The sequence below is a fragment of the Magnolia sinica genome, chromosome 4 (assembly GCF_029962835.1).
Source record: "Magnolia sinica isolate HGM2019 chromosome 4, MsV1, whole genome shotgun sequence".
Taxonomy (NCBI): domain Eukaryota; kingdom Viridiplantae; phylum Streptophyta; class Magnoliopsida; order Magnoliales; family Magnoliaceae; genus Magnolia; species Magnolia sinica.
The window spans coordinates 94,328,555-94,342,289 of NC_080576.1; the positions used below are offsets into that span (position 1 = coordinate 94,328,555).

Genomic DNA, 13,735 nt, shown 5'->3' on the forward strand with positions numbered 1-13,735 from the left:
AATAAAAAAATAAAAAAAAATTAAGCATGCTAGATGGCTGGCTGACCGTCCAATTGGTGGACATTTATTGGATGGTTAAAAATGAAAATATTGAAGGGTCCTGTTTCCACAAACAAGCGTCCAACCTACGAATCAATCAAGTGTCCGCTAATCAGATTTTAGAAGCATTCGACCAATCTGATTTAGGTACAATAACTTAGCGACAGAAAGTCCCACCATTTAGTTTAACTTGACATCTTGTATGCCTCGCTTGCGTATCAAGCCTCACACGTAGCCAGAGTATCAAATAGCATAGCTCGCCTATTTTTCAGAGCCACGAAATCTAGGGATTTCTACCTTACAAATGACCAAGAGATGTAACCTTATCCACAAATGAAGGAATACAGTGCTGAGAAATCATCAGCCTTGTTTCAGAGAGAGGAATGTGTATGCATTTCCACTATTTTTATGGCTACCTACATCTATATTATATATAACTAAGTGAAGCAGCTTTAGGACATTTTTGCATGCCCAATTACAGTTGTAGTGGAAAACAAAATGATGATTTAAATGAAAGTCTAGGTATTTTGAGAACCGGAAAATATAGCTATTGTCAGATGTATGGTTCTGATTTTACCAACAAAAATCCTTCAAACTGCCTATAGATTTTACTGGCAACCAAAGTACTTTTGTCCTTTCAGTTCTTTGGTCTCCTTGCATGGAGACATGGTAATAGGAGGCATTGCAACAAAGGTTCAATCGCCAACTGTGATGATGGTGTGAAATCCTTACCTAATAGCTATTGTGTTGGCTTATGTTAGGATAAAATGAGGTAAATTTAAAGCTCGAGTAGACAATGATGTTGGAATATTTGGTTGAATTAAATCGAGTATTAAAATCGAGAATAAAAAAAAATAATAATAATAAAATTTTGAGAAAGAAGAACTTATTGAATTGAGTCGAGGCGTGACTGCGTCACTCGGCTTGAAATCGAATTTGCTCCCCTTGGACAGCGTCCCAAGTGCAACAGGTTTCCAGAGCAATTGACCTCTAGGATACAACGACTATGACCCGGTTCCAGCGATGCACTCACTATATACAAGCTCGAACCACTTACAGTTTAATCCGAAAGTGCTGAGTTGACTCAGCGATAAACTCAGTAGAAAAATGCTTAAAACCGAATATCAGATAGCGTTTTATAAGAGAAGATTTTTTTGTATATTTAAAACTAAAATCGGTAGTCTTTATATAGACTCTGAAGTGGTGCATAAGCACCATTTATAAAAGGTTAGGTCTGTTGGGTTTAAACCTAATAGGAGCGACCAACCGGAAGGGATGCATCTCTCTGGTTTAAAACGAAAAGGCGCAAGTGCGAGTACACTCTCGCACATAAAGTCCTACGAGTACCCATACACACACCCACGCGAGTACACTCACACCGCACCCGCACCCAGCCTGTCTCGTCCTGTCGCGTCGCGTCGCGCATGCGCACACACACACGGACATAGACTCGAACTCGGATTCGGCTCGGCTCGGCGCGCGCGCGCATGTGTGGTCAATGACATATATTAGAGCTATAGGCATAGGCCCCCACAGGGCCAAATTCACATGCCCCCTGAAAGGGGCTCAAGCCCTAGGCAAAAATACTATCTTATATACAAGATAATTTACTTTGTCAATTCTGATGTGGGACAAAACCTACAACTCAAAAGTACCACAACTTTTCAAAAATGGAGGGAAATCACTGAAAATTTAAAAATTTAAATTTTAATATTATTTTGAAACAAAATATAACAATCCCTCACATGTTTTAAAATAAAACTCTTTCGGATTAAAGCGTAATAGTTGTACAATGGTGCCGGTGTCACCATAGACTTGAACCGACATTAGAGTAAGCAAGATAGGTTTACAGGAATCAGGTGACACCATAGTCTTGAACCTGAATCATTTTAATGTAGATCGCAAGTACATGCCACTCACACAATTCTTCCTCTGCAAGTGATTCTGCGGTTCAGTGCGTTTCGATCATACACCATTACCTGGATTTCAAGAGTGCTATAGAGAATTCGCCTAGATTCTCATAGGAAGCGACTTCCACCTCCACACCCAATAGGTGAATTTCATCAAGTGTATGCAGTAACTGTATACACCACAAAATATATGGCTATAGATCCATTAAGAGCTCTAAAAACTCATCCTTCTGCGTTGCTGCTCGCACTGTACATCATAGAAGGGGCTCATATAACTCAGTGCAATCGTCTACCTCGTGTCTTGTTGTTTACCCATTGAACCTATCTCATGGGATCTCCACTTGTATAGGTTGGGTTGCCGACACTGGCAGCTCATATATTAGGCTCAGCCCTATTTCCTTCGATGTATCATTGACTAACCTTTTAAATAGTCCTTTGGTCAGAGGATCTGCTAGATTCTTTTCTGACTTCACAAAGTCAATGGATATGACTTTATCACGCAACATGTTTTTCACTGTGTTGTGTCTGAGTCTAATATGTCTGCTTTTTCCATTATATATTTTACTCTTTGCTTTTACTATAACTGCTTAACAGTCACAATGAATAGACACAGCCAATACAGGCTTTGGCCACAATGGTATATCAGCTAAGAGATTTCTAAGCCACTCGGCTTCTATTTCAGCCTTTTCTAAGGCAATAAACTCGGATTCCATAGTCGATCGAGCGATACATGTCTGCTTGGTAGACTTCCAAGAGACTGCTCCTCCACCCAAAGTGAAGACATATTCACTTGTAGATTTTGTCTTATCTGAATCACTGATCCAATTAGCATCACTATATCCTTCTAATACAGCAGGATAACCGGTATAATGTAAACCATAAGCCATACTGCCTTTTAGGTATCTCAAAATTCTAGACAAGGCATTCTAATGTTCTTTTCCAGGGTTATGTGTATATCTACTTAGCCTTCCTACTGCAAAAGTTATGTCTGATTTAGTGCAGTTTATTAGATACATGAGGCTACCAATTATTCTGGAATACTCTAATTGAGACACACTATTTTCTGTATTCTTCATGAGAGTCACACTATAATCATAATGAGTACTAACAGGTAAATAGTCAAAATGGTTAAACTTTCTCAATATCTTCTCAATATAATGAGATTGTGATAATATAATAACACCATTTTTTCTGGTTACTTGAATACCCAAGATTACACTAGCATCTCCTAAGTCTTTCATGTCAAACTTAGATGACAAGAATTTCTTAGTTGCATTAACTAATTTAATATTAGTTTCAAAAATAAGCATGTCATCAACATAAAGGCATATAATAACATAATCATTTTCAAAAATTTTACTATATACACATCTATCTACATCATTTATATGATAACCATTTGATTTTAAAACACCATCAAATTTTTCATGCCATTGTTTAGGAGTCTGTTTTAAACCATATAGTGATTTAATTAGTCTACATACTTTATTTTCTTTACCTGATATCTTATAACCCTCAGGTTGCTCCATATATATTTCTTCTTCTAAGTCTCCATTTAGGAAAGCCGTCTTAACATCCATCTGGTGTACTACTAGTTTATATATGGAGGATATCGTTATTAAGACTCTAATAGTTGTAATCCTAGTTACAAGGGAATATGTATCAAAGTAATCTATTCTTTCCTTTTGTTTAAAGCCTTTCGTTACGAACCTAGCCTTAATCTTATCAATAGTTCCATCTGGTTTTAGTTTCTTTCTGAACACCCATTTACAACCTATTAGTTTGTTTCCAGGTGGTAGGTTTACAAGTTTCCAAGTGTTATTAGATATAATAGATTCTAACTTATCATTTATTGCTTCCTTCTAAAAGGTTGCATCTGGAGAGTTAATTGCTTCTATATAAGTTGTAGGATCATCTTCTACTAAGAAGGTGAAAAAACCATCTCCTAGGTTAGTTTATCTTCTAACCCTAGTACTTTTTCTTGGTTATATCTCTTCTACTACTTTCTTGTAAGCATTTTTACTAGTAGACGCAATATCTGATTCATTGACTTCTTTTATTTCTATAGATTTAGATTTCATAGGGAATACGTTCTCAAAGAACTCTGCATCCCTAGCTTCTATAATTGTATTAAGATCTAAAACATTATCCTTAGATTTTAAAACTAGAGACCTGTAGGTCACCTTGTTTTGTGCGTACCCTATAAATACACAGTCGGTCGTTTTAGGACCTAATTTTCTTTTCTTAGTTTCAGACAATCCTACTTTAACAAAACACCTCCACACTTTAATATATTTATAACTAGGAACATGATTCTTCCAAAGTTCATATGGTGTTAGTTCAGAAGATTTAGAAGGAATCCTATTTAGGATATAACAAGCAGATAGAATTGCTTCTCCCCACATATTTGAGGGTAAGCCTGAACTGTTTAATATTGCATTCATCATCTCTTTTAGAGTTCGATTCTTACGTTCTACTATTCCATTCTCTTCTAGTGTATAAGGAGTTGTAGTTTCGTGAACTATTCCATTCTTTTCACATAATTCTCTAAATTGAGAAAATTCATATTTACCTCCTCTATCTGTTCTAAGTCTTTTAATTTTTATATTTAACTGATTTTCAACTTCAATTTTGTATTTAGAAAAAACATCTAAAGCTTCATCTTTGTTTCTTAACAAATATACTCTAGTGAACCTAGAGTAGTCATCTACAAAAGTTATATAATATATTTTTCCACCTCTAGACATGTGATTTCTAAAATTACCTAAGTCACTGTGTATTAACTCTAATAGAACAGATGATCTTTCTATTTGTTTAAAAGATTTTCTAATGAATTTTGATTCGACACATGTTTCGCATTTATCGAATCTTTCATTAGATATATTAGGTAATAAACCTAATCTTTTTATTTTCTTTAAAGATACTATATTCACATGACTTAATCTACTATGCCATAGATAAAAAGGTTCAACGATATAAACATAACTGAATGTCTCTTATTATTATCATTGGATACATTTATAATGAATAAACCATCGCTACAGTACCCCTTACTAACAAAGGTTCCATTCTTAGTTATTACAAGCTTATCTGAATCAATTACTAACTTAACACCAGCCTTATTGAGGAGTGAACCAGAGACCAAGTTTCTTCTAATGTCAGGCACATGTAAGACATCATTCAACATTAGAGTCTTTCCAGAAGTGAGTTTCAGAAGTACTTCCCCTTTCCCTACAACTGGAGACGTTCTGGCATTACCCATAAACACCTGTTCATCATCTCTTGATACTTGGTGGGAGGTAAACATGCCACGATCCTTACACACGTGCCTAGTTGCACTAATGTCTAGCACCCACTCCAAGTTGTTTATAAGGAAGACTTCTGACACCACAGCTACTACCATGTCAGACTCATTGTCTGTTTCTTTAAGATTAGCCTGCAGCTTATCTTTGTTTTTCTTAAGCCTGAAGGTTTTGACATAATGCCCAAGCTTTCCACAGTTGTAGCAGTTTCCTTTTTTTCTTGAATTGATTGTTTGCATTCTTCTTTTTGAGCCTGCATTCATTTACATAATGTCCAGGTTTGCCACAGTTATGACAGTTGCATTTTTTCTTATTATTTACCCTACTTGATTCCACAAGATTCGCATTTGAATCTATCTCATTTTTATTTTCTTTTTGGTCCCTGATTCTATTAGCCTCTTCTATTCGTATGTGTACGATAGTGGTTTCCAAAGAAACACCGTTCTTTTTATATTTCATTCTATTCTTATATTCTTTCCAGGAGGGCGGTAACTTTTCTATGAGCGCTCCTGACAGAAACACTTCATCCAACTTAATTCCTTCTGTCGATAGTTCGTGAACTAGACTTGAAAATCGTGAATCTGATTTGTGACAGGTATATCGTCTATCATTTCATAATGAAATAAATTAGCAATTGCATGTTTCTTAGCGCCTGCATTTTCTAATATGTATTTCTTTTCCAAAGCAGTCCATATGTCTTTAATAGACACGTAAGAAGGATACACATCATATAGTTCGTTGGATAAAGAGTTTAGAATATAGTTTTTACAATTATTTTCATCTGTTACTTCAATTTGATTTGTTGGATCTATAGTAAATGATTCAGATAAAATGTATGAAACTTTCAGGGTGGTCAGAGCAAACATCAGTTTTTGTTTCCACCGTTTAAATGATTGTCCAGCGAACGGTTCGATTTTGGCTAACTCAGCAGAAGCATCTACTGTTACTGTAGCCATAATCTATGTAATTCAACACAAATTCGATTTCAAGATTGTTGGAATATTTGGTTGAATTAAATAGACTATTAAAATCGAGAACAAAAAAAACAAGAAAATAAAATTTTGAGAAAGAAGAACTTATTGAATTGAGTCGAGGCGTGACTGAGTCACTCGGCTTGAAATCGAATTTGCTCCCCTTGGACAGCGTCCCAAGTGCAACAGGTTTCCAGAGCAATCGACCTCCAGGATACAACGACTATGACCCGGTCCCAGCGGTGCACTCACTATACACGAGCTCGAACCACCTGCAGTTTAATCCGAAAGTGCTGAGTTGACTCAGCGATGAACTCAGTAGAAAAATGCTTAAAACCGAATATCAGAGAGCGTTTTATAAGAGAAGAATTTTTTGTATATTTAAAACTAGGATCGATAGTCTTTATATAGACTCCGAAGTGGTGCATAAGCACCCTTTACAAAAGGTTAGGTCCGTTGGGTTTAAACCCAATAGGGGCGACCAACCGGAAGGGATGAATCTCTCTGTTTTAAAACGAAAAGGCGCAAATGCGAGTACACTCTCGCACATAAAGTCCTGTGAGTACCCATACACACACCCATGCGAGTACACTCACATCGCACCCGTAGCCGCACCTGCGCCCACGCTCAACCCGTCCCGTCGCGTCGCGTCGCGCACGCGCACACGCACACGGACATAGACACGGACTTAGACTCGGACTCGGCTCGGCGGCGCGCGCGCACAACGCTCGGCTCGGCGCGAGCGCATGTGTGGTTAATGACATAGATTAGAGCTATTGGCATAGCCCCCTCCCCTAGGACCAAATTCACATGCTCCCTGAAAGGGGCTCAAGCCCTAGGCAAAAATATTATCTTATATATAAGATAGTTTACTTTGTCAAATCCGATATGAGACAAAAGCCACAACTCAGAAGTACCACAACTTTTCAAAAATTGAGGAAAATCACCGAAATTTTGAAAATTCAAATTTTAATATTATTTTAAAACAAAATATAACAAATGGCAGAGAAAAAAACATAAGGATGGGCTGTCCATTGTTGAAACCACAAGTACCCATCTCTCTCTCTCTCTCTCTCTCTCTCTCTCTCTCTCTTTCTCTCTCTCTCTCTTTGTAGCTGGCACATTTCCTACATTCTCCTCAATGTTTTCCTTCTTTCCAATTTCTCCTACTTTTTAAGTAACAAGTTTTTTTTAAAATTGAAATGCCACCTTTTTTACAAAGAATTTTCTTTAGATGTAACCAATGTTTTCAGTATGGCTAATATGGGCTGATAAATCTTATGATATATCTAACATCCCACTTATGCAATACAAAGCACACAGTTAGTGTCTAAAATTTTTCTTATCGCAGGGATATACCACATAGTATCACAGATTTCATGAAATCTCACAGCCAAACCTTTATAATTAATAAAAAAATACTTCGTATCAACGACATCTATCAATATCAACAATTAGACAATTATCGCATGAAAATGTGGGAAATCCATGGGCTAAGGGCAGGAAAAAAAAAAACTAAAAAATAAAAAACTACATCCAAACCCCTTTTTTCTTGATTTCTCTCCACTTCTAAATAAATTTATTATGAATTCCTTCGGAAAAAAGAAAAAGAAAAAAGAAGAAGCTGATTTCGAGCTGGAATCAATATCCAAGCCGATTTAGGACTATTTTCAATTCGGTGAGTAATTTCAAATTTCAATCTATTTTTTCAAATAAATCATGTTAAAACAATGTCAAATGCTCATAAATCAATGATTATGAATCCATGATTCTTCATATTTTGTGTGAAAATTATACATTTCGACCTTTGATTTCAAAATTTGTGGGAAATGGGCCTAACTGTGAAATTTTGGAAAAAAAAAATAAAAATCGTAATTTCTCTCAAATCGGTTCCAATCATTGTCTAAATACAAAATCAAACATGTATGTAACCTGGTATGGTGATTCTTAGTAATTTAATTATTTTTCAGAAAAACAAATTAATTAAAAATATTTAAAAAATATATTTTTTTGAAATTCCACTTCAATCAGCAGTCAATTAACCCCCAGTTCAAGAGTATTCAAGAGTGTTTAATGAAATCATCGTTATATAAACTCTAATTTTGAGATCCAAGGAAAGATGGATTGATTTATGAAAATTGACAAAAAAAATCAAAATCAAAATTTTTCAATTTTTCATAAATCAATTGTAATCTTAGTGTCCAATATGAAAATAAACATGTATGAGACTTGATCTAGTGATTCTTGGCAATTTATGGATTTTTTAGGGAAAAAAATAATTAAAATTAAAAAAATGTTTTAAAAAAAATATTTTTTCTCAAAATTCCACTTCGATCAATAGTCAATTGGCCTCTATTTGAAAGTATTTAGTAGTATTTGATGAAATCATCATTGCATGTATTTTAATTTTGGGATTTGGGATTTGTGGAAGATGGACTGATTTGCGAAAAATTGAAAAAAATTTCTCTAATTGGAGAGGAAGAGTACCAACATTATGCTGGAGAGTATCTTTACTGGTTTCACTCTACCATGACCTAATCATAGTATTGTTGGTTTGTGAAGTACTATTCCTAGCCTCATTAAGATGGAGATGATGATTTTTACCCACCATGCAGCTCCATGTGAGTCTGAGCCATGGCCACATATATTATTCACAGGTACATTTCGAAATTTTTATTTTTGTTTTTGAATGCATTGCTTGCATTTCCATACATGTCTTTTCACATTTAAAAATTATATGAATGGACTTAAACATAGTTGCATCAATTTCGTCAAACAACACATTGATAAAGACCCCATACAAAGGAAACATATTATGCGCAATTGTTTTTTGTGATGCTTTGATTTATACATGTATTAATGGCTTGTTTAACAATCACTTAAGTTTCATTGAAAAAAATCAACCAATTTTCCAATGTTTCCCAATAACAACAATACATTACATGATTCAACCGATATATCCCATGCAATAACCGATGTGTCCGTATCCCAATGGTGTAGTACCTTACATGAAAAATATACAAAACTATCCACATTTTTAGGGGTCTCTTGTCTTACCATTTTCTATCAGGTCATTAGCCTATTCTTGAAAATGACAAAAATGCCCATAAGAAGTGATAATCTTGGACAAGATCTGAACCTTAGAAAAGTACGTGGACAGCAATCTGAACCATTCCGAGTTAGTGAGCAGTGATCTAGATTGTTCAACACTAGGTGGCTAGCAATTTGGACTGTTTGAAAGTAGGTGAACAGCTATTTTGTCAATTCAAAAGCACATGTACACCAATCTGGACCTTTACAAGACAGTGGACAACAATCTAGAACATTCAAGGGTAGGTGGACAACAATATGGAGCGTTCCAAGATGGTGGGCAATCATCTAGACTAATCCTTCCATCAATATGTACAGAGATAATGACCACTTCTTCGAGAGTATTTTCATCATTTTCAAAAATAAGCCAAGGAACATAACTTAGATTTGATATTGGTAAAATAAAGAGAGATCAGAAGGGTGGCATTTCATAACGTTGAGACCAAAACTGGGAACAAAAACAGCAAAGTTCGAATCTAAATCAAAGGGATTATGACAAAAAAACCTCTCAAGCTTCCAATGCCAACCCACCTTGTTTAGTTTTTGTTCCAAACTACCTCTTGCATCTGAGAGAGAGCTCCTCCTGCTTCAGGAAACAGCGGAAAACATCAAATTCTTCTCTAATTCTGATTATATACCCCAAGCCTATTTCTATGATAATTCAACACCATTTTAAAAATCGTGGTGACTCTTCAACTATAAGCATGGTACGCTTAAGATTGCTCAACCAATCACACATAAGAAGGGTGGTAAACCATCCTAGGAGTCCGCCCTTGCGCACATGGAAGCAGGGATTGGAATTCAATGGGCCCACCATGTCATATATTTGAAATCCACTCCATTCAATAGGTGCGCTCCTTGATTCTAGACAAATGAGCTAAAAAATAGTACAGATCTATAACTCAGGTAGGCCGTGTCATAGGAAACAATGGGGATAGGACGCCAGCCATAGGTCTGTCTGTGGGGCCGCCATTGTGTGTATGCCGACCAGAATCCAGTTCAACATGTGTTTTACACAGCGCCTAAAACACCTATATGCTCTGTGGTCCTACCATGCTGTCCAGTTTACAGCCACTCCATCCATTAGGGGTTCTAGACTGCAGCAAAAAATCAGCCAAATGTAGAACTGAGGTGGGCCACGCCCACACCACAGGAAACGATAGGGATGGGCCACCAACTGTAGGTTTGTCTTGTGGGGAAACCTGGTGTGTATTAAAACCATTCATTAGGTGTTGGTCACAAGGAAATTGGCCTCATCCAAAATTCAAGCAGGCCATACTGCATGGAACTTGATAGTTTTTTTTTTTTTTTTTGGAAGACACGGGGTGTCCCCACCTCTTTTTTGAAGCGAGGTACAATTTTACATTGTTACCATGTTTGTGGCTCATATGTCCCTTTTATTGGGATGATCTTTAGCATGTATGGTGAGCTTACGGATTCCTACCTGATGGATGGAGTAGATTTCTCATATATAATATGGTGGGTTCCATACAGATTGGGTGTTCTACACCAAGTGGTTTGCTGTGGACTGGAATCCTCTACAACATGTTTTAAGCAGTGCAACACACCCAAGTCTGTTGGGACCCACCATTTTGTGTATGTAAAATCCACTCCTATCAGGTTCTATCCTAGATGGTAGGTCCTAGGGCCAAAAATAAGCTAGATCCACAACTCACATGTGCCACACCACATGGAACAATGGGGACGGGATGCCAAGCATGAATCCAGATCCTCTGCTTGTGGAAAACAGGAAAATCCTGTTTGTTGCAATTTGATTGGGCCACATCATCACACACTGCATTTAATGCAGCAGTGCTGACAGTGACGTGGACCAATCACGATGCAGGAAAACAGGAATTTTCCGTTTTCTGCAAGCAGAGGATCCGGATTTGCCAAGCATAGGTTTGTTTGTGGCGCCAACATGGTTCTTATCTTTCATCAAACCCATTAATTAGATGTAATTCACCATGATGAAGGGAGGATACAAAAATCTAACTGATACAGAACTGAGGCAGAGAACTCTGAGTAAATTAACCGTTTGGAATCAATTTTACATGGTTCCCATTGGTATAGTTCGAGTTTGTAGTCGGGCTTATCAAAATAACGGTTCTCAGATGATGAACGGAGTGGATTTTACATATACAACATGGGGGATTCCACGGAACTTAGTGCTTTATGTGCGACTGTGTAAAATAGTTGTTGTTGAGGATTCAAGTCCCGTTTGTTGTAACACACCCTTGTAGGATCGGATAGGGCGTTGTACTTGGGTTTCAGTTCTGACAAGTTAGGTCCATTTTTGGGTAAAAACCAGACCATTAGTTTTTTACTTCCACCATGGATGGACAATACCCCATAAATCTCAAATAAAATAAAAATCCTACACTTTGTTGGAATGAAAACATAAAAAGGGATTGGAGATACTTTAAAATAAAGTTAATATTTTGATCAACCAGTCATTAACTGAACATGATTATATAGAATAAGTAGGAAGAATAAATCATGTACCTGTTCTGGCAAATTTACACTATCAAAATTTCCTGTTGATATAAGAAGGCTTTGCACGATGAGATTCATATAGATGTGCTGACATTTCTTTAAAAGCTGCACAAACAGTTTTTGTTCCACACCTTCAGCACAAGAAAATCGAACTCTGTTAGGTTGGATTTTTGGCAAACCTCAACGTACTAAAGCAAAACTTGAATGAGGTTCACATTTCGTTGCATCGAATAGCATGGAATTTCTTGATATTTTGCACCAAATTAGATTGATTAATCATGATATTTGGTGCAACCAAACAAACTTTACGTACTGGAAGATTTGACTAAATTCAATTGATTTCATTGAGAACACACAAAGGAGTTCATGCCACAATGTCTACAGAAAAAGCAATGATTCCAATTCTTTTTTCTTTTTTTTCTTTGACCAATAAGTGAATTTCATCATCATTGATCTAGAAATAGCCCAATCTAACCCTACCCAACTTCACACTGAACTAAAATCCAGGAACATTCAAGCAAGCAAGAAACTGAATTTTTGTGTGTGTGTGTGTGTGTGGGGGGGGGGGGGGGGGGGGGGGGGTTGTTTGGATTGGAGATGATTGGGGAGAAGAATTCTCAGATGGGTTGTTTGGATTGGAGATGATTGGCGAGAAGAATTCTCAGACCTTAAGACTACAATTCCACTTATGATTTTTGCATTAAGGACATTTCATTGTCGTTGAGAAGTTCTAACCATTCATTGCTGATCCACTCATTAATGGTTGGAAACCCTGATTTACATTAACTGCAATAACACCTTCCATTCCTGAGTTCCTGCATAATGCCGGTGATAGAATCTACGTATTGAGGACCACTCTGATAAAGAAGAATCCTGACAACAAGAAATGTATGTGGAAAAGTCAATAGTAGAGCAGAAGAACATCTTAATACTAGCCTTGAACAGTTTGTATGGGAGCACCAAAACCTACATGGCCAGTACAACAACTCCATCTTCAGATGCCAAAGAAGAAATTTTTTAACTATGATGGTTTGTTGAAGCTCATGCCCAACTGAACTTTTTTCTTTTCTCTTTTTTATCTTTATAATTCACAAATTTGTTTATGGCCCATTTCGTTTTCCAGTTTCCTATGAAATGCAAAGTAAATGATCCATCATTATCATTTCCGGGTGTTTGTTTAAATAGGAATTGTGGCTTATAAATACAGGGTCAAATACACTTGCAAAGGAACTAGGTAAAGTAAATTGTAATCATTACATTTTCGCATTATAAAAGAAACATTTTTACAATGATTTTTGGGTGAAACAAACAATGTAACAAAATCATCATTGCGGTCAAATGTAAGTGATGTCACCACACAATTACAAGAGTAAATAATCATCATCCATTTACAGCCATTTGCCATTGTAATTGGAAAACCAAACAGGCCCTTGAAGGAAGAGGAATAAAAAAGGAACATGGATTGGAAACAAGTAAAAACATAGTTCCAGAGGGTGAATGCTGCAGCATTCTCCTACCATAAACCGGTGAATAAAAAATATTTAAAAACTGAAATCTCTAAAGAGAGAGAGAGAGATGAGATGATCTCACGTACATTGGCACAGAAGGTGCTATTTGCACACCTATTTTTTCAGCCTTCAGATATTTTGATGGCTAAAATTAGAAGCTACTTTCGAAGTAGAAGAGAGCAAGAGACTCACTAGCTGAAAAAACAGGCTGGCTGCAAGAAAGACTCTCGCCCGACTCTCACACTCCCTCCCTGTTCACGAAAGTAGATTGCATGTTGTGCCAACATCACCAAGTTCTGTGGGCCCCACTATGATACGTGTCATATCCACACTGCCCATCCATTTGAAGAGATCATTTTAGGGCATGAGCCCAAAAATGCGGCAGATCCAAATCTCAAGTGGATCCACCTCTCAAACCA

The 13,735-nt window shown here is 36.7% G+C and overlaps 1 protein-coding gene across 11 annotated transcripts in view; it reads right to left on the minus strand.

Annotated features, from left to right (window-relative positions):
• Window positions 1-13,735, minus strand: part of LOC131243403 (uncharacterized TPR repeat-containing protein At1g05150-like) — a 29,731-nt gene continuing 15,996 nt past the window's right edge. For 2 of the 11 annotated variants that reach the window (XM_058242749.1, XM_058242744.1), the window contains 2 exons: window positions 11,818-11,939; window positions 9,107-9,895 (listed from right to left, as the gene is read on the minus strand). In XM_058242749.1, coding sequence (XP_058098732.1) covers window positions 9,866-9,895; window positions 11,818-11,939 — 152 coding nt within the window. In that variant the 3' untranslated portion in view covers window positions 9,107-9,865. Of the gene's footprint in view, window positions 126-9,106; window positions 9,899-11,768; window positions 11,940-12,466; window positions 12,682-13,735 lie in introns of those variants that run through there. The other 9 variants (XM_058242748.1, XM_058242745.1, XR_009170047.1 and 6 more) reach the window with 6 other exon arrangements.